This window comes from Cupressus sempervirens, chromosome 5 (assembly GCF_028749045.1).
Source record: "Cupressus sempervirens isolate cs-2001-9-10 chromosome 5, ASM2874904v1, whole genome shotgun sequence".
NCBI classification, from domain to species: Eukaryota; Viridiplantae; Streptophyta; class Pinopsida; order Cupressales; family Cupressaceae; genus Cupressus; species Cupressus sempervirens.
Window position 1 is genome coordinate 361,360,046 of NC_143122.1, and position 19,423 is coordinate 361,379,468.

Genomic DNA, 19,423 nt, shown 5'->3' on the forward strand with positions numbered 1-19,423 from the left:
GTCTCAGTTTTGAATAGGCCGAACCCATTGGCTAGGTTTGGGATCCTATACAGATCCACAACGAATCATGCACGGACCATGAAGAGTGTTCGAATTGGTTTGTGACTTGGCCTCCTACCCATGCAAACCAGTAACATATTATAAAGTTTATGGTGAGTGAGCACCACCACAGGATATAAGTTGTTTACTACTTACATTCTTGTGATAGGGTATAAGATTTTGTCTTATATTTTTTCAGAGGCAACAGTTGATGCACTATTTATACTAACCATCTTTGTGAGATAAGATTCTAGAGATCAAATATATAAATTTGAAATAAAAGAATATACTTGATCCTATTTTCTTAACAGATATCTCTGTGTATAAGAGATTTGATACTAATCTTGTAAGCATCAAATAGGACAACCATCATAGTTTTGAGGATAACTATCTGGCGTTGAAGACAGATCTTTGTAACAACATATTTGGAAGTCCACCCGTCAATTTAAACAAAGGATTAATTCTTTCTCATTTATCAGGTTTGCTACCACACAACACTATAGCATACTATCTGGACACTCCAGTGTGTACTGCTGATGTGTCATAAATTTGATTCTTGTTAGGCAGAATTATTTCAGTGTTTGACATCTTCCTCAGAATTATTTATATGAAAGAATCTGATAACTATTTCAAATGCTGTTTGAGATATTAGAACTTGTCTTTTGTCAGACTGAATACAAACAATAAGAAATCCTTAAGAAACAAATATATTATTAATTTCAATCCTTGCATGTGCAGCAATTTTCAGGACAAACACATTGCAACTTCATCGTTTGTACATAGAGGACCCTACAGTTTGTTGCAAGGGTAACAAATATGCAAAGATGTGCACACAGCCAATACATCATGCCAGCAACACTACAAAAAACTTCAAATTGGTATTTTTGCCTTATAGTTGTACGCTTTCCTTCTCTCCTACAGGACTTATGGATTTGCATAGAAACAACTGATCTATCTCTCTCTCTCTCTCTCTCTCTCTCCATATATATATATATATATATATATATATATATATATATATATAGATCAGAAACAGATGATTTTGTCATCAACGACATTCATTTCGACAATCCCCCCGTCATCGATGACAAAATAAAAATCAAACTAGCATCACCTGTCAACCTGCAAACCTGTAAATCTGATCAAGTAATAACCAGCATCCTCTGATCACAGAATCACTAGTAGAATCATCCGTTAAAATCTGTAAAAATGAAAACCAGTATGATCTGATTACAAAATTGCCAATAGAATCATCTGTCAAACCAAAAATCTTGATCAAGTACAACAAGTTACAACATTTTCTCCCCCTTTTTTCATCAATGACAAGGGGTTCGGGTATTAATGATTAAGACAATAAATACTCCCTCTAAGTTCATGCCCCAACTTAGTGTGCCAAGGCCACAATGCCAAGCCTATCATGGAGGTTTTCAAATGTAGCTGCAGGAAGACGTTTTGTAAATATATCTGCCAGCTGCTGCGTAGTATGCACATGTTCAAGATCAGAAACTTGTTCCTTTAAAATGATATTTAATAGAAATGTGCTTCGTGCCAGAATTTAGAACAGGGTTTTTTGAGATGTTAATTGCACTAGTATTATCACATAAAATAGGAACCGGACCATCAACTTTCACCTTCAAGTCCAAAAGAGTTTGCTTCATCCATAGGACCTATGTGCAACGTGCAGCAAAATATTCAGCTTCCACTGTGGACAGAGTAACAGATTATTGTTTCGTACTTAACCAAGCTACCAACTTGTCTCCCAAGATAAAAGCTCCACCACTACTAATGTTGCATATACCATCTAAACAACCTGCAAAATCTGCATCTGTATAAGCAACAAGTTCAGAGTTGTCATTCCATGGATACCATAGCCCATAATCAAGTGTGCCCTGGAAGTGTTTGAGAATATGCTTATCAACATTAAGATGAGAAATCTTTGGAGAGGCTTGAAACCTAGCAACCATAAACACTGCCTACAGAATGTCAGGCCCAGAAGCTGTTAGATAAAGTAAGCTGCCAATCATAGATCTCTATTGTGTTTGATCGGTTGTAGAAGAGTCATCATCTTAACTTAACCCTGTAACCATTGGAGTATATACAGGTTTGCATGTGTCCATTTCAAACATTTTTTCTTTTGTATATCTAGTTTGTGCCATAAAACTACCTTCATCCAACTGAGATACTTTAAAACCAAGAAAGTGTGAGAGCTTTCCCAACATAGACATTTCAAAAGCTGATTGTATTTCACTAGCAAAATCTCACACAATTTATCATTTTTACCAAAAATTATGTCATCAACATAGACAACCAATCATAGATCTACATTTTGTTTGATTGATTCCAAAAGAGTCATCATCATTACTTAACTTACACCTTATAACCATTGGAGTACTGACATGTTTGCATGTGTCCATCTGAGACTTTTTAGGTATTTCTTTTGTATATTTAGTTTGTGACAAAAAAATACCTTCATCCAACTGAGAGATGTGAAAACCAAGAACGTATGATAGCTCTGCTAACATAAACATTTCAAAAGCTGATTGCATTTCACTAGCAAAACCCCGATACACTTTATCATTTCCATCAAAACATGTGTCATCAACATAGACAACCACAACAAAGACCTGATCACCAACAGATTTGAAATAGAGATTACTACCTAGGCAAACGAATCCCTCAGGTTGTTCAATATAGACTTTCTCTTCTAAGAATCCATATAGAAAACTGAATATTTTTCTATGCCGAAAATGCCAAAAACATCCGAATAGCTCTACCCCTGCTACAAGAGTTAAAGTTTCCTCAAGATCTACTCCTTCAATTTGTGCATAGCATTTACAGACCAATCGAGCCTTATTTCAAATAATTTTGCCATCTTCATTAAGTTTATTTTTAAACACTCATTTGGTGCCAATTAGAGTCTTATCTGATGGGCAAGGAACCAATTCCTAAATGTTCTTCTTTCAATTTGATCTAATTCCTCTTTCATTATATTAATCCAATTATTATCAGTACTAGCCTCCTTATGCGTTTTAGGTTCCATCTCAGAAATCAAAGACAGATAAGCTTCTTCTTTTTAATTTTTGATAACCTTTTTGCTTGTTTGAAACCCGTTGTCTTTATCACCAAAATTTTTTAGAAAGATTTGATTCATTAAAAAGTTCTAACCATTTCTTTTACCGTTTTGTTATTTTGTTCGATCTCTGTTCCATTGAGGTGTCCTAACTGTAGAGTAATGCCTTTTTATACCTCCTCCTTAACAGTAAGAAACAAATTCATTAGATAAATATCCCCCATCTCTATCAGAGCTAAGGCATTTAATTTCATAATCAGTTTCCTTCTTAAACTTAGCTCTAAATTTTTTTTAAATATTTCAAAGGCTTCAAATTTTTCTTTTAGAAATGTTACCCAAGTAATTCTAGAGTAGTCATGTACAAACAACATGAAATATCTCTCGTTTTTCACCCTTTAGTTCTGGTGGGTCCACAAAGGTCAGTATTATTAGTTCAAGTGGTTGTCAACTTGAATATTCTTTGGGCTTAAAACTTACTCTAGTTTTCTTCCCTTTTAGACATTCTTTACATACAATGCTTTTAGGCTTCACAATCTTAAGCATGTGTCTAACTGAATTTGACGAGCTAATCTTTACAAGATTATCGAAATTAACAAACTCTCATCAATTTGACTCAACAAGAAATTTCTGCCTTAAACTTCTCTTTAATCATAGACATTTCTCTCAGTATCTTTTCCTTCTGCAATCACCTTTCCTAAATCAAAATTTCTAATTTCAAAACATTGAACATTAAAGTTTATTGAGTAGCCATTATCACACAACTGACTAACTCAGTAAATTATACTTCAAACCATCAACAAACCTTACATTGTTTACCTCTAATGTACCATTTATGCTCAGGGAACCTTTACCTCATATCGGTACTAAAGATTTGTCTCCGAATTTTAGTGGGCCACCATTCCAATCTGTGAATGTAGAAAACTTTCTTTTGTCACCGGTCAGGTGGTTTGAAGAGCCACTGTCAACAATCCACAAATTCTCTTTTGTAGCATGCAATGTTGTAACAAGCAGAGACTTGTATTCTTTCTTTCTCCATCGTTTCTTCACTCTATTGAGTAACCCATTTCTTGAATTACGAGCATTCAACTGACAGCTTATTGCAATATGCCCTAGATTCTAACATTTAAAGCAAGCCAAATTGTAATTTTTCAAGACATTAAAAGAGTTAGGACTCTTAAAACTAAACCTTTGTCTTGTCTTGATTCTACAGTTCATTGCTTTGTGACCAAAGTAATTATAGAAATTACAATAACCTATTAATGAATAAGTTCTTCTAGGAAACAATCTCCTTTTTTTAAAATATATTTTATTCATAGCACCACTTGAACTTTCAACCTTCTCAAAACCTACATCTGTTTTGATACTACTATCACTCTGTTGGGCCGACATTTATAAAAAGGATGGACTCATTATGGAGATTGATCCATCCTTTTTATTTGCATTTTATGAATTTGTGAAGCCTTTAAGGGTTTCAACATTGGGAATTTGGAGAAGTCTGATTTCTCTTCCAGAGTTGCACTTTGAGCTGGTAAGGGATCCAATGAATTGTGTCTGATTTCTGCATACACATTCTGCAATTATCTCTGAATTATTGGTGCTTTGTATACCAAACAATTCATTGGTCTGCTGCGATTTATGCGAAGTATTCTGAGATTTGCATCATTCTCTTGCATTCATTTCTGCTATAACCAGTGTTGTTTTGAGGCGTTTGTGGAGCTGTAATCAAGCATTCAAATCTACAATTGAAATACCTGAGTAGCTTGTATTGGGAAGGTGATGTGAGGTTATCTTGGAGCAGCGATTACCTTTTTGAGGCTGTGTCTGATCTGTTACACTAGTGTCCAATGCTTTAGGGCTGTGTTTCAATATAATTGGGCCTTGGCATGGAAACCAGGTTTACTTAGATCTTAATTTGCTTATCTAAATTGTTGTGATAATTTCAAAACTCATAATTGCAATTCATTGTTATTGTACTGACTTTCATAGTGATATGATTTTCATGTCAATTGTATGAGCATTTCTTATATTTCAAAAAACACACAAAAAAAGCATTTACATCCAAAACCAAAAAAAAAGCGATAATTTCTAAAACAGAAAACAAAACAAGAATTCTTCAGCATACTTCTTGAGCAAGCCAGCAGGGCTCTTATGGAATCCCATTGATCAACCGTGGTGATTTAATGTGGAAATGAATTTAACTTCTATCCTCCTTTGTTTTCTCTATGAGAGCTTGAATATGTTGGTGGGGTCATTGATATTTGGTTGTCTTGTTCATGTGGAGATTCTATGCATTGTAGAAATTTACTTATAGGTGGCCAAGTTATAGTGGTTTGAATTGGATGGAAATTGATCAATTATATCTATTCTGAAATATTATCTTCATTGACAATGCGTTTGTTTAAAGTTGGCAATAGTACCGAGTCATTGACTGTTACACAGTGACAAAACTGCAGGAAACCTGAAAGCAGATGATCTAGCATCAGACGCAATGACTTCTGATGCTAAGGCAGAGGAATTAATATATTCTCATTACCTGAACAGAATGCACAATAATAGAACTGCCTCCAGTGAAGCTCCACTGGACAGTTATAATTGGAGAGGAAATGTAACACTCCTGAACCCATCTGGAGTCAATGGTAGGCTGCCAAAAACCATCATTGAAGAGTTAGAAGAAGTTGATAAAGTGTATCAACTTGGCCGTGTGCTTCGGAAATGTCGATCTCCTGACTATTTTGCACAGACTACTTGCTCTCAGGTAACTTCACGATAATACACATCATTGTTATTATGCATTCATTGTACATCTCTAATTTATATTAATATATTATATCCTTTGATGTCCATTTCTTTGAAATCCTCAGTTAGTTATTACTTATTTACCTGATTTCTTCCAAATTTAAGGGTGTATACCACAGGATTATCTATCATTAATGTTTTGATTTTCTTCAATTATAACAGACATTATCAAAAGCCTGGGGATGGTTAAAAAGAATTTTATGTCAAGAACCAGAGCTTGTCTCTGTCTTACCTTTCATGTGGCAGGTATGCCCTTAATTTATTATTTAATCAATCACTGACACTCATTGTCACTCAACAGATTTACCATGTGTTCATTCTACTTTGATCTTGCAGTGCCAGCTTCTATACCTGCAGGAAGGGTCTGTATGTTCTGGTGGGAAGAACTTTGTAGACTCAAGAAAACTTTATTTGGCAATAAGCATGGTGATCATTGACAAGTCTCATGAGAAAGAAGTCACAGCTATTGTAAAATTTTTATCCTGTAAACTTTCTGACAAGAGTAGCCTTATCCGTTGTCAAGCACGCCGTTTCTTTGCCTGTATATTTGATACCTCATTTGAGTGCTTGAATGAAGTATCACCGTCTGCAGACAGTGGTCAAATATCCACTCTAAACACTTCCTTTGACTGTTATATCCTACCAAGGGGAGATATGCCTGATGAGAGTACAAGAACCTCTATTCCAACTTTTTATCACTTGGAATGGTTGGAGCGAATCGGAACTCATCCAAATGCACAAGCAATCCTTGGTAGTCTTCTACCAGCTATTCAACATGCTGTTCTAGTTGAAACAACGATTGAAGTGGTAAAGCATTGTGAAATCACTATTGTAGATTGTTAACTAGAGTACATGTTAATATGATATTTCATAAAAGTTATGGATGATCTAGGTGGTGCTTTTGAAGGATATTGTTTTAAATTTTAATACATCTTAACAGGTTCAGGAATTGAACTTTTAAATTTTTCTTTGACTGCATCAACTGACCTTTCTTGATTTAATTATGCATCTGTATATTTTCCTACTGTTTCAGCTGTTTGTATCTCTAGTTTATACTTAAAATTAGTAAGCTACAAGTTTTCTATTGTTGTTTTTAAATTTGTTGATTTTTTCACCTTTAGTCTTGTAGTGCATTTTGTGCAGGTAATTGCATACTTGAAATTCCTTGAAAAGTGTTCTCCTCCTTTTCCTTCGCTTCTCTCTTTTTCTTGCACAATTGCAAGAGTGTTTGTGCAACGTAAAGAGCTTGCAGCCTACTTGCTTTCAATGGAAAAAGAAGACAATTTACACACAGACTATCCATCTTCATCACTTTCTGGGCAGGATAACCATACACCAGACTTTATACTGAACTCTCTTTATGAAGCTCTTAGAGTTGGGACCTCTTTTCAATCAACTGATGAGGATGTTGTGGGCATTGAATCATCTATAGTGACACTGGTTGTACCTGAGATTGATGGTAGAGATAACGTGTCTTTCCGACGCATTACATTATACAAGATTGTTCTGGATGCTGTTATACTTGTACTATCTTTGTCATCAAGTAAGGAGATTCATAGAAAAAGCAAGAATGTCATAATTGAGAGTATGATAGAATTACTGTTTCCTAATGTTGCTGGAAAGAGTTGTATACCTTGGGTGGAATCAATGACAAAGAAAAAATTACCATTACTGTCCAAAGAGGAAGCCATTATCTTCTCACAAAGCAAAGATGAGAGGATTGCATTTGCAGGTGAGCTTCATATCTTGGATACTTCATTCGTTGAGTCTATTTTTGTGTATCTTCTATATCTGTCATTTTGTACGGTGAAAAGCTACACCATTCTTTAATATAGTGTCACTTATTGCTTGTACATTTGATATCTTCCTTTATGGGCAAAACCTTTTTTCCTGGTGGTTAGAAGGGAGAGTGATGTAAGATTGTTTTCTTTTAGTTTCTTCTGTCATAAAGGTAAATGATATATTTTCTTAGTGAGAGATTCATTTTTGATATTGCAATAGTGAAGTTGTATATCATTGACATAACTAGACAATAGTTTTCACCAGAGTTAGGAGACCCTGTACAGTTAACCTGGTTGTGTGCATGGCTATTCATGATTGTATGGCAACCTTTGGGCAGCTTGGAAATAAGAAACAATTTCAAAAAAGGGGCCAGCATCTGAGTACACTTAAAAGTTCCTATATGCTGCAACAAAAATATGGGAGGGAAGAAAACTAATGACCAAGGTGCACAATTTTTTAAGGCACTATATATTAAGCGTCATCTGTTCAATCTGATAAGATATTTGGAACAATATTATTGGTGTTCCTCCAATGATTGATGGGAGTATTTTAGAATATAATTCATACGCACGTGTTCCAGGTTCTGAGTTTTTCTAATTTCCATTTTTGTCTCAGTTCTTTGGTGCAGCCTTCAACTGGGTCCTTTTGAAACTCTTAATTCATAAACTGTAGCCTTTCTTTTGTATATTAAACAAATTAGTTATCAGATTTGGAATTTGCTTACTATTGCAGCCAAAACACATGATCTTGATGAGCAAATAAAAAACTGAATAACATATTGGAAGTTTCTGGATCACAACTGGTTGTTACCAATGAATATGATATTTCTTCAGGGGATGCTTCAAATTTCTCTTTGTTGCTAATATTATCAAGAGAAACAAGACTGCTGCTAGTAGGAATTCTCTGCTGGTCATAACTATGTACTAAACATTGAATGGTTTTTGAGGCGTATATGGCCTAATTCTGAATACAAGATTTTTTGGCTTTAAGGTTAGTAAATCTGTTGGTGTGAACAGTGGTATTTTCTATCCTGTTTACCTCTTTGTAGTGTGAACAAGACATGTTTTCTAAATTGACTTTAGTTAGGCCTTTTGCACACATTTTCACATTTCAACTAAGGACAATTATGAGTCTTAGGAAGAAGCATTCTAGCACATTGCAGACAGCTCAATCTTTTGTCTCAGCTTTATGCACTCTTCTTTGAGTTAGAGACAAGATGGAATCATATTATAGGAATTAGGTGGCCACACATAGTTTGTACCAAAATTTGGGAGATCTATGGAGATTTCCATGCCTAGATGATCATGTATTAGATTGCTCCATTTCACTTGATGATGTTGATAATCTTCCACTTGATGATTAGAGGAGCTTGAATATAATCAAGAGACTATTCTTGCAGCTCATACTTCTTCAATCAAGATCACACATCCATTCTTGTTCCTTCATGAAAGGATTCCAGTAATTATTTGTAGTAGGTAAGTCATAGTCTTTCAGGGACATCTTTGTGGGATGATTGTCTGTCATAAATTTCAGACATTCTCATGGAGTCTCGAATTTTAGATTTGGAGGAAAATTTGGGAGGTTATCTCTACTCCTAGATGACAATCAATGCATGAGTCTTGTCATATTATCTTTGCCTTTGTATCTTGTTCAACATTAGTTACCACTTGGTCCCGGTCTGTCACCTTCTTTGATTGGCATGTATCTGATTTGATTGTGACATCATCATCTACCAGATTTATAGGCAGTATATTATCACTACTTGGTGTAATCCTCCTAGTGGATTACGCCCTAAGATAGCATTTTATGCAAAGCATTTTCTTGAGATTCAGAATGGTATTATTGTGCATCCTGGTTATCTCTATCGACGTTGGTGTCACGCCCTTTGATTCTCCTTGGGCTCCTTCAGAGTTGGTTCTCATCATCTTCGGGTCTGAACTGATCACCATTTGGATAGAGAGGCTCGGGTTTGTAGATTGTGTATTTTGGCGAAGGCTGAGACTGAGACCCATTTCTATTTTCATTGCCCTATCTACTATGAGATTAGAGGGAGATATTATTGTCTTTTTAGAGATTGTTCCTCTCTCTCTGAGTTCTTCAGCTATGATGATCAGCGGTGTCTTGCACTTTATCTTCGAGAGGCCACCCAGCTTCGTGAGCATACCCTTCAGTCAGCCACATCTTAGAACCACACCTCCGACCAGCTCTTCACTGCCTTTTTCTCCCCCTTGTTTCAGTCACGGGGCATGAAAAGGCCTTCCAACATCACTCCTTCTAGGTCGGTCAGACATTGTACCAGTCTTTCCAGGCAGCAACACTCCAACGAATCTCGGCGGTGATCCATCACTTTGTATCGTCCACGGTTATATCCTTTTGTGATTGACTACTTTGTAACCACCTAAAGGATTCTTAGTCCTTACTTGGTGTTTCTTGTTTTGTTGTTTCTTTTCTGTCATTGTTTGGAGATCTTGCTACTATCGGCTCTTTTGTTTGTATGCTCAATCCCGTAAACCTTTTTGGTTTTTTGTTGGACATTAATATTATTATCTTATCTTATTATACATTTAGTTCTTCATACCATTTCCTGTTTAGAATAGGAAGCAAGCATTCCTGCTTTTAATCTTGGTCTACTATCTAATGAAAGGGAGAATGTAGTTTGTAGACATTGGATCATGTTTTGTATTCAAACAATCAACAATCATTAGATATGTAGGGCATTATATATTGTGGGGGTGAAACATAATCTCTCTCTTTCTTTCCAATGTAGGTATCATTGATTCTATGATTTTGATGGATCTAATTGATGGGGGGTCAAATTGAGTCCTCCATCCCTTTTGTCATTTGTATAAATTTGTTTGTATCGTTACTCTGTTTTGAAGGAGTGTTTTTTCCCATGTGTTTTTTTTCATTTTCTCCAATTTTGAGAGATTGTAAGGTGGTACCTAGCATGGCCTAGTAGCCAAGACCCATAATCATTATCATAGTTTGCATCGTTTGCATTTGTTTCATCCCCCCTAAGTTGCACTATAGGGGAATTGTTGGTGTGCTGTAGGGTATTACCTATCCATTTTACCCCTTTGTTGTGTGCAAAAGGTACATTGTCTTACTATAGTTAGGCCTTTTTCACACATATTCACATGTTGATGTAGGGGCCTATTAATCTTTCTAGAAGGCCATAGTTGTCACCCAATCTGATCATATTGTATTTTATCTTGAGTTTTCTGATATCATTGGAATAAGACACTTTCATAATCTTCTCTAATTGCGATCAACCTTGTCATTGCAAGCAAGTCATTATATATACATTTTGTGATGTAGAAATCCAATATCAGTCTGATCCATTGTAGCCATAGTTGGTCAATATTTCACTCTTGCTGGTGTCTCGTGGAAGGCATCTTCTGGTTTTGCAAGTGATGTTTGAGGCTTGAGTCCTGGCGACTCTTGCAACATCTTCATTCCATCAATGTGTGATCTTGTGCCTAAATATACTTGGGATTCTGATATTGTTAGTAGTAGCTTGAATATTATTGTCAATTTTAAAGCAAATTCATCTAAGTTTTCTTGCTTAGAATAGGAAACTATTTTAGTCATTAAATTTTAGATACTCTCGTAGCTAGAACTTAACATTTGCATTTAATATTTTATTTGTTATTGTACTTTATTCAAAGAAGCAAAATAACCCTACATCCAATCACTTACTTTCCTTCCCTTTAAAAATATTATAAATTAATATTAACATGTATTTTGATAAAAATGAGTAACTCTTTAATATTCCTAAGACATGGGAGTTACATTGGATTACACAAGATTAATTTTCTATATGACTTAGATGCTAGAAATATATACGTTAAACTCATATGTACCCTCATGAAACATGTACTGGCCCTATTGAGAATTTCATTAAGTTAAAAATTTCTGGACTTTTAGTCCATTGGCATTTCATCAAACACTCGGTAGAATAGCAGAGAAAACAATGTTTTTGAGATTATGATGTAAATTATCTGCAACTATCATCAATGATCACAGATAGTCTAATAGATAGTTTGTAATTAAGGAAAATTTAATAAAGTTTTGACAAAAAGTTGTCATATATTAAGCTGATAGCAAATATTTAAGATTGAAATCAATCTCTAACCTCCTGATGTTATGAAATATGCTGGGACATTATTACTCTGAAATGTGATCAGCAATGGCATGAACCATGGAGCTATGATCTTGGACATATTTTTCTGTGTTGGCAGATAAGTCTGATTGATGATAGCAGATTTCCATAATCCATTATAATCTAGTGATAATGTTTCTGGAAACGATTGTGTAAATGCTTTTTTACCATCAATGTTTCACATCATACTCCACGATCCAGCATCAGGATGCAAGAATTCAAGGATGCAAATGGTTGGAAGATGACTGAATACTGAGTGCTGGTACATGACTAAATTCCCGAGTGGTTGAAACATGACTGAAAACTATGTGCTGGTACTGATGATGACTGTTGTGGCTATTGATATGTTAATTCTCTCTGCTGAACTGTGTCAGATTATTGGTTCAACACTGGTGTATTTTCTTATTGACCAACATATATAATTCCCTGCACCACTGTGTATACAAAGTTATTATCTCAAATTACTGCTACTTTCAGTATATGCCTCCATGTTTGCTATGTTCCACTTTCTTTCCAACAGAAATGAATTGTAAATAGAGCGGGCAGCCCTTTTCATATCCAAGACTTTGAACTTGGGATCGATTCCCTTAATACTTCCACTAATGTCATGTCCTTCCTTTATTAGGAATTCCCTTTGTTTTAGTGCTGCCTTAGTTATACATCACCAAGGAAGATTCCTGATAGGGAATCAATACACTTAATATTTCCTTGTTTGAATACCTAGGGCTGTGGCAGGTCTAATAGGGATTTAAGTATAATTTATCACAATCACCCTAAAGGGAAAAATAATCTTCTCTTAGGCAATATGTAATGGCAACTACCATTACCCCAAATTGGTATGGCAGTATTTGGGATTTAAAATAAAACAGTTTTCTTAGAGATAACAGTTTCATTCTCAAAACATGCTGAGATAACAATTTCATTCATAAAACATGGTATGATATTCAAGCTTCACAAATTAAACTTTTGTTTACATATGGCCAATAAACCTTTGAGCACAATCTGAAATAGAAATATATTTGTCTACTTGAGCACAAACTTCACAAATCTCATAACCAACCACTAAATTCACACCTACAATCTTGTGTAAATTTACCAGTGTTTGCTGACATGGGTTTTCATCCAAACAGTAAAGGAAGAACCCAAGGGCTTTTTGTTCTAGGTTTTCTGAACTGAAAGCGCAAGATTTCAAAGCTCTCCAAGAAATAAGTCAAAAGTGCTCCTCATTTCTCCAAACCCATCTTGCAACTTCTGGAGAATATTCCAGATTTCAAAATTTTTTAAAATTCACCTTTTAAATTATAAATCTTTTTACTCAATAAATGACTTGTAATATTTTATTTTGGTGCTAGGTGAAGTCACTTTAGTAAAATAAACTATTAGATTTATTAGAATAATTAACTAATATAAGTTGCATGAAAAATAGTAATTTATTATTTAAACAATGCAATCAATCAAATTATTTTCCCCAGATGCCTTGGCCGAAAAGAGACATTGTACAACATACAATTTTCTCAAAATTTCCTGACGGTTCCTGTGGTATCTTCATTAAAATTTTAATTGTTGAAAATATCTTGACCATGGAGCAGGAGCATGAAATGCTTGAAAATTTGGACTTCTTGCAACTTCATTCTCTTTGTAGAGCACCCACGTGTTAGCTTGGTCTTGGTGGTGATTCTAAATATATTTTTCCATTTTTTCTCGAAGGAGTACAATGGGTGTTAACCCCATTGGATGAAAATGGTTGAGAACAATGCAATAACTCATATATCTTTACTCTTTAGTACTTGGGCAGGATTTTTCTATGTGATAACTATGTGTAAATTTCTAGCATAATAAGAAATAGGTGTTGTATATCTTGCATTATATTTAAGATTTATTATATATTATAATGTGTGTGTTACACTTCTGGGAACTTAGATGGACATGCTTCACTGAGTTAACAATCTTGAGGCCACTTTATGTGTTGTATGCCAAATGTAATAAGTTTATTTAATATTAGTGAAAGTAATTTATTTAAGTGACAACATAATACCTAATATTATATGTGGGATTTATTTGTAATCCCAAGACATTTGTGACATGGTTTGATCAACTTTGATTTAATACTAGTGTTCCGGGACTCTGCGAGTCCAAGGCAGAGGCGGCCTTCCCAAGGCAAATGGCCTCTGCACTCTGACTCAGCTGAGTCCTGGCAAAGTCCAAGCGGACTCGCTGAGTCCAGGGACTCTACCAAGTCCCGAGCCTAGGTCTCTTCAAATTTTTATTTATTTATTTTAAATTTAAAAAGATAGAGATTTCTGGAAGGTTTTTTTTTCAGTGTATATTAATTTTAAAAATGATATTGTGGTATGTCTTGAATTTATTAAGGATTGAATCTTAAATCTTAAATCTTAAATTTTATATTATGTTATTCAGTTTTTTTCCTTCAGAAATTCGCTGTTATACTTATGTGATCTATGCAAAATGGCGTATGAGTGTTAAGTAGCTTTTATTTATCTCAATTATTGTGTAGTTGATGTTAATTGACTAAATGATGCATGAAAAAATTGTTAAATCCTTAAAAATCTTTGAATTTCATGGGTTTTTCGATTGTCCTAGTCCTTGCCGACTCTGAGTCCAAGTCAGAGGTGAGTCGAGTCCCATAACTATGTTTAATGCCACTTGGTGGTTTTGTCGGAGCATATTTCCATAAAAAAAAGCACGAGGGTATGGTTGGCTATTTAGTTATTTTGGCTGAGTTGTGAGCATCTCTTGTTTTGGCATTTGTCAGCATTTGAAGTGTGGATGGTATGTATAGTTACAGGCTTTTTCACATGAAATGCTTGTAGAGAGCTTGTGATTCGTTGGTGTTCATGGTTGTATTGCAGTGTTGCATTTTTTAATAGTTAATATGTAGAATTGTTGGCTGTTCTTGATCTGGCTTGTAATTTGCAACTTATTAGTTTGGAACTCAAATGTGCTGTACATAATAATTTAGTCCTTGAAAAACTGACAAGGCATACATAGAAGCTCACCAAGAAGATTAAGGGTAACTTTGGGGTTTTGTTAAACAAGATTATAGTCAGCCAAATTGTGGTTATTCATTCTAGTACAATCTGAATTGTTTGGATTATGTGCTATAGGAAATCTGAGAATTAAGGATTGTGTGGTCAACTACTGACTTGACCATAATTATCTCTCTTGTTCCGCAAAGTATAGAGCAAAAACTTTTTGTTGATTTGTCTACGAATTCTTTAATAACATCCACATGGTAAGTTGTAATGTTCCTAAGGTGAACTTGGCCTATAGGTGATCTTGATCCATAGGCAATTACTTAGGTAGCCTTGTCGTATGCTCCCAGTAGCAAAATGCTTCAGCTAGTTCTTCCTTCGTGCCTCGAGTAGTCTTTCCAGTGTCTCAAGATGTTCTGCTCCGTGCCTCGGGTAGTCTTTCTAGTGCCTCAAGTAGTTCTTCGTGCCTCAAGTAGTCTTTCCAGTGCCTCGGGATGCTCTTCTCTGTGCCTCCGGATGTTCTCCTTTGTGCCTTGGGATGTTCTCCGCCGTACCTCGGGATGTCTTTCCAGTGCCTTGGGATGTTCTCCTCTGTACCTCGGGAAGTCTTTCCAGTGCCTCGGGATGTTCTTTGAACTGTTACCTGGAAGGGCAACTTACCTCAATGAATGCTGTGGATTTGGGAGGCTATACGACTATGTTGAGACCAAAGAAGATGCAATCCATACTTAAGTTTAGATGGTCTACGAACTGACCAGGATGGTCGTACGGGTGGAAGGTTAGCCGTACGGATGTTGGATGATGCTGTACGGTGGATTAAGAAGCCTTATGGACTATACTGAAGGCCGTACGGTTACTGAAGGCCGTACGGGAGGACAATGAAATTTCAAGCCGTACGGAGCAGTGTACGGGAGAGAGAGGACGGTATGTGGGAAGGAAAAGATGGAGAGGCCATACGAGGGGAAAATGATATGCTAAATGGAAGTCGTATGGTGGCTGGAAGAAGGCTTTACGGTGTCTTGACAGGCTATACAGTGATGATAAGATGGCCATATAGAGAGGGTAAACAATTGGAACTGAAACGCAGACTTGCACATACAAAACAGAGAGAATTTGTAGATGGAAATTCACACAAACAGGGACTTGAATGCAAATAAAGAATAATGTTTTCGATATGCCAGATCCAATCAAAATAACACATACACCAATGGAATTGGTTGACGGCTGAGTCCCACCGAAACCACACCAGTCAAATAGGGAAGGTATTTCTCTTTTGAAAAGGCGAACAATGCTGAACTCCAACAAGAATCCGTAGTACAGAGAGATATAATCCAAAAGCATGCCTACAGACTACTTACAAGCCGTGCTTAAATACCTGTCGGGAAACTTTCTGAGGGTGTACAAAGATAGCCGACGGCGACACAAACTACGAAAACAAAATAATAATGGGTCCAAGATAAATTAAATCAATCGGCCCATTAAAAAGCTTAATTTATTATTTATTTTATAACGGGAACATTATAGTCCTCCTGTCCCAAAATTTGCTTGTCCTCAAGCAAATGCAAACCTGGTTCTAAACCTTCCGTAATCAGCTCCTTCAGTTCCGAGTCAGGCACTAAGTAGATCTTCCCATCGAAGTAAATGATGTCATCAATAACTTTGTATCTTTCATTGCGTACGTAACCATCCATTAACTCACATGCAAAAGTGTTCTTGGAATACTCGGCCAATAGATGGGACCGCCAATTATCCAAGGAATGTGGAATGGTGTTGACTATCTTGTTTTTACTTGCCGCATCTGGGGCCAAATCCTGTTTAAAAATTGCCTCCATCTTCTTGATTGTGACTTCCCTCGATCCTTTACTTGACATTCCTCTTAGCCACACCTTCTTGCCATCCATCTCAAATGAAAAGTCCATCCTTTTGAAACTTTGAGTGTACTGGTCAAGAGTTTCCAGCCATTGGATGCCCAAAATGATATCAGTATCAACCAAATCTATGACAAAGAAATCATCTACCAGGGTATAGTTTCCCATGGAAATTTGTAGCCGTGGGATCACATGAGTGAAAGGTAACAAGGTTCCTCCTGCAACCTTAACCTTAATTCCTCCATGCTCAACTGTGCACAGACCTTTAATAGTGACCAAAGATGAATTGATGGAATTGAGTGTGGTGCCACTATCAATCATGATTGGGATTCGTTTTCCATGAAGTGTGCCGCAAACTCTGAAGATACCACCTCCAGTCGGTGTAGTGAGGGTAGCAATGGAACCCCCTTTTTGTATCAAGGCATTTATTCCCTCTTGTTGGGTAATTTCTTTGTTAGTCATTGCAGGTATTTATTCTTCATCATCATCAGGCATCACTTCAATGTAATGAATCTTTCCCTTCTCGAGGCAGCGATGACCAGAACCCCATAGTTCTTTGCACGTGAAACAGAGCTTTTTCCTTCGAAGTTCTTGCCGAGAATCTTTATCAAACTGAGGTTTTTTTTGAATTGGTTCCTTGTCTTTGTCTTCTTGTGGGGATGGTGTTGGTGTAGTTGCGTGAGTTTTGGAGGAAGATGTGGCCATGTCACGCACCTTCTTAATAGCTTCATTGAGTGTACCCGGGTTGAACCCTTTGATCTAGCCTCTCAAAGGCTCTCTCAGCCCATCCATGAATAACACAATTCAACGTCTTCAGAGATGTCTATGACTAATACGAACAGCCTTTGGAACTCAGTGACATAGTTGTCTATCGTGCCCATTTGCTTTAGCTGAGCTAGATCTTTGAAGTTTAGTTCAGGATCCTTCCCATTGAAACGATCAATAAGTCTCTCAGTAAACTCAACATAAGAGGTCACTTGGTCATGATCGAGAGTGACCAGTCCATGATGCCACCACTCATGCGCCACTCCTTCCAGATGAAGTGCTGCGAACTTGATTCCTTCCTCTTTGGGCATTGGATTGAGTTGGAAACAGGTATCTGCCATTAGGACCCACGACTGTGCGGTAATGGCTCCAGATCCATCAAATGGCGATAAGTTTACGTTTCTGATCTTTCTCTTGAGATCATCATTAAAATAACCACGATTTCCTTTGCCAGAATATCTCATTCTTAGATCAACATAGTCTTTGTAAGATATCACCTTCCAAATTTGCGTTCTGCCAATCTTCCCAAAGTTTTTCTTGCATTTCCTCAAAAGTGGCCTCTCTTCCTTTGTGTGGTGCCTCCGTCCTTGGAAGGAAGATGGGTATCGAGGGTCAAGAGTGAGAGGGTTGAAAGTTTGTCCTTCCCGAAATGAAATCGTTGCTATGCCCATTTTGTTCTCCTGTTGTCTTCCCCTCGACCAGTTTTTGTAGAGTTTCCTGCATGAGCCTTTGGGTTTCGTTGATTTGCCTTTGATTTCTGTTCAGCTCTCTTAAAAGATCCATGAGTTTTGTCGTCGGATCCTGATGATCTGCCATTCTATCAATAGGGTTATTTCATCTTCTCCTCCGAGTATAAACTTGCATTCACTTCCACAGGCAGGCAAGATCAAAGGCTCTGATACCATTGTAATGTTCCTAAGGTGAACTTGGCTTGTAGGTGATCTCGATCTGTAGTCAATTACTTAGGTAGCCTTGTCGTATGCTCCCAGTAGCAAAGTGCTTCAAGTAGTTCTTCCTTTGTGCCTCAGGTAGTCTCTCCAGTGCCTTGGGATGCTCTTCTCCATGCCTCGGGATGTTCTCCGCCATGCCTCAAGATGTCTTTCCAGTGCCTTGGGATGTTCTCCTCCGTACCTCAGGAAGTCTTCCAGTGCCTTGGGATGTTCTCCTTCGAACTGTTACCTGGAAGGACGACTTACCTCAATGAATGCTATGGATTTGGGAGGCCTTATGGCTATGTTGAGACCAAAGAAGATGCAATCTGTACTTTATTTTAGATGCCCTATGAACTGACTAGGATGGTCATACGGGTGGAAGGTTAGTCGTAGGGATGTTGGATGATGCTGTATGGTGGATTAAGAAGCCGTATAGACTATACAGAAGGCCGTACAGTTACTAAAGGCCGTACGGGAGAAGGAAAATGCAATTTCAAGTTGTACGGAGTAGTGTACAGTAGAGAGAGGACGGTATGTGGGAAGGAAAAGATGGAAAGACCGTACGGGAAGCAAATGATATGCTAAATGGAAGCTGTACAGTGGTTGGAAGAAGGCCGTATGGTGTCTTGACAGGCCATACGGTGATGATAAGATGGCTGTACGAAGAGGGTAAACAACTGGAATTGAATGGTAGACTTGCACGTACAAAACACAGAGAATTTGTAGATGTAAATTCACACAAACAGAGAGACTTGAATGCAAATAAAGAATAATGTTTCCGATATGCCAGATCCAATCAAAATAACACACCAACGGAATAGGGTGAGGGCTGAGTCCCATCGAAACTGCACCAGCCAAATAGGGAAGGTATTTCATTTCCGAAATGGCGAACAATGCCAAACTCCAACAAGAATCCGCAGTACAAAGAGATAATCCAAAAGCATGCCTACAGACTACCTACAAGCTATGCTTAAATACCCGTCGGGAAACTTTCCGAGGGTGTACGAAGATAGTTG

General features: G+C 36.8%; 1 protein-coding gene across 1 annotated transcript in view; it reads left to right on the plus strand.

The window, feature by feature from the left end:
- The window catches only part of LOC149556229 (uncharacterized), a 294,057-nt gene that overhangs the window by 186,935 nt on the left and 87,699 nt on the right, over positions 1-19,423 (plus strand). Inside the window, exons 19-22 of the mRNA XM_089830364.1 lie at positions 5,549-5,864; positions 6,068-6,151; positions 6,242-6,712; positions 7,049-7,637. Of these exons, the coding sequence (XP_089686490.1) occupies positions 5,549-5,864; positions 6,068-6,151; positions 6,242-6,712; positions 7,049-7,637 (1,460 nt within the window). The remainder of the gene's footprint in view (positions 1-5,548; positions 5,865-6,067; positions 6,152-6,241; positions 6,713-7,048; positions 7,638-19,423) is intronic.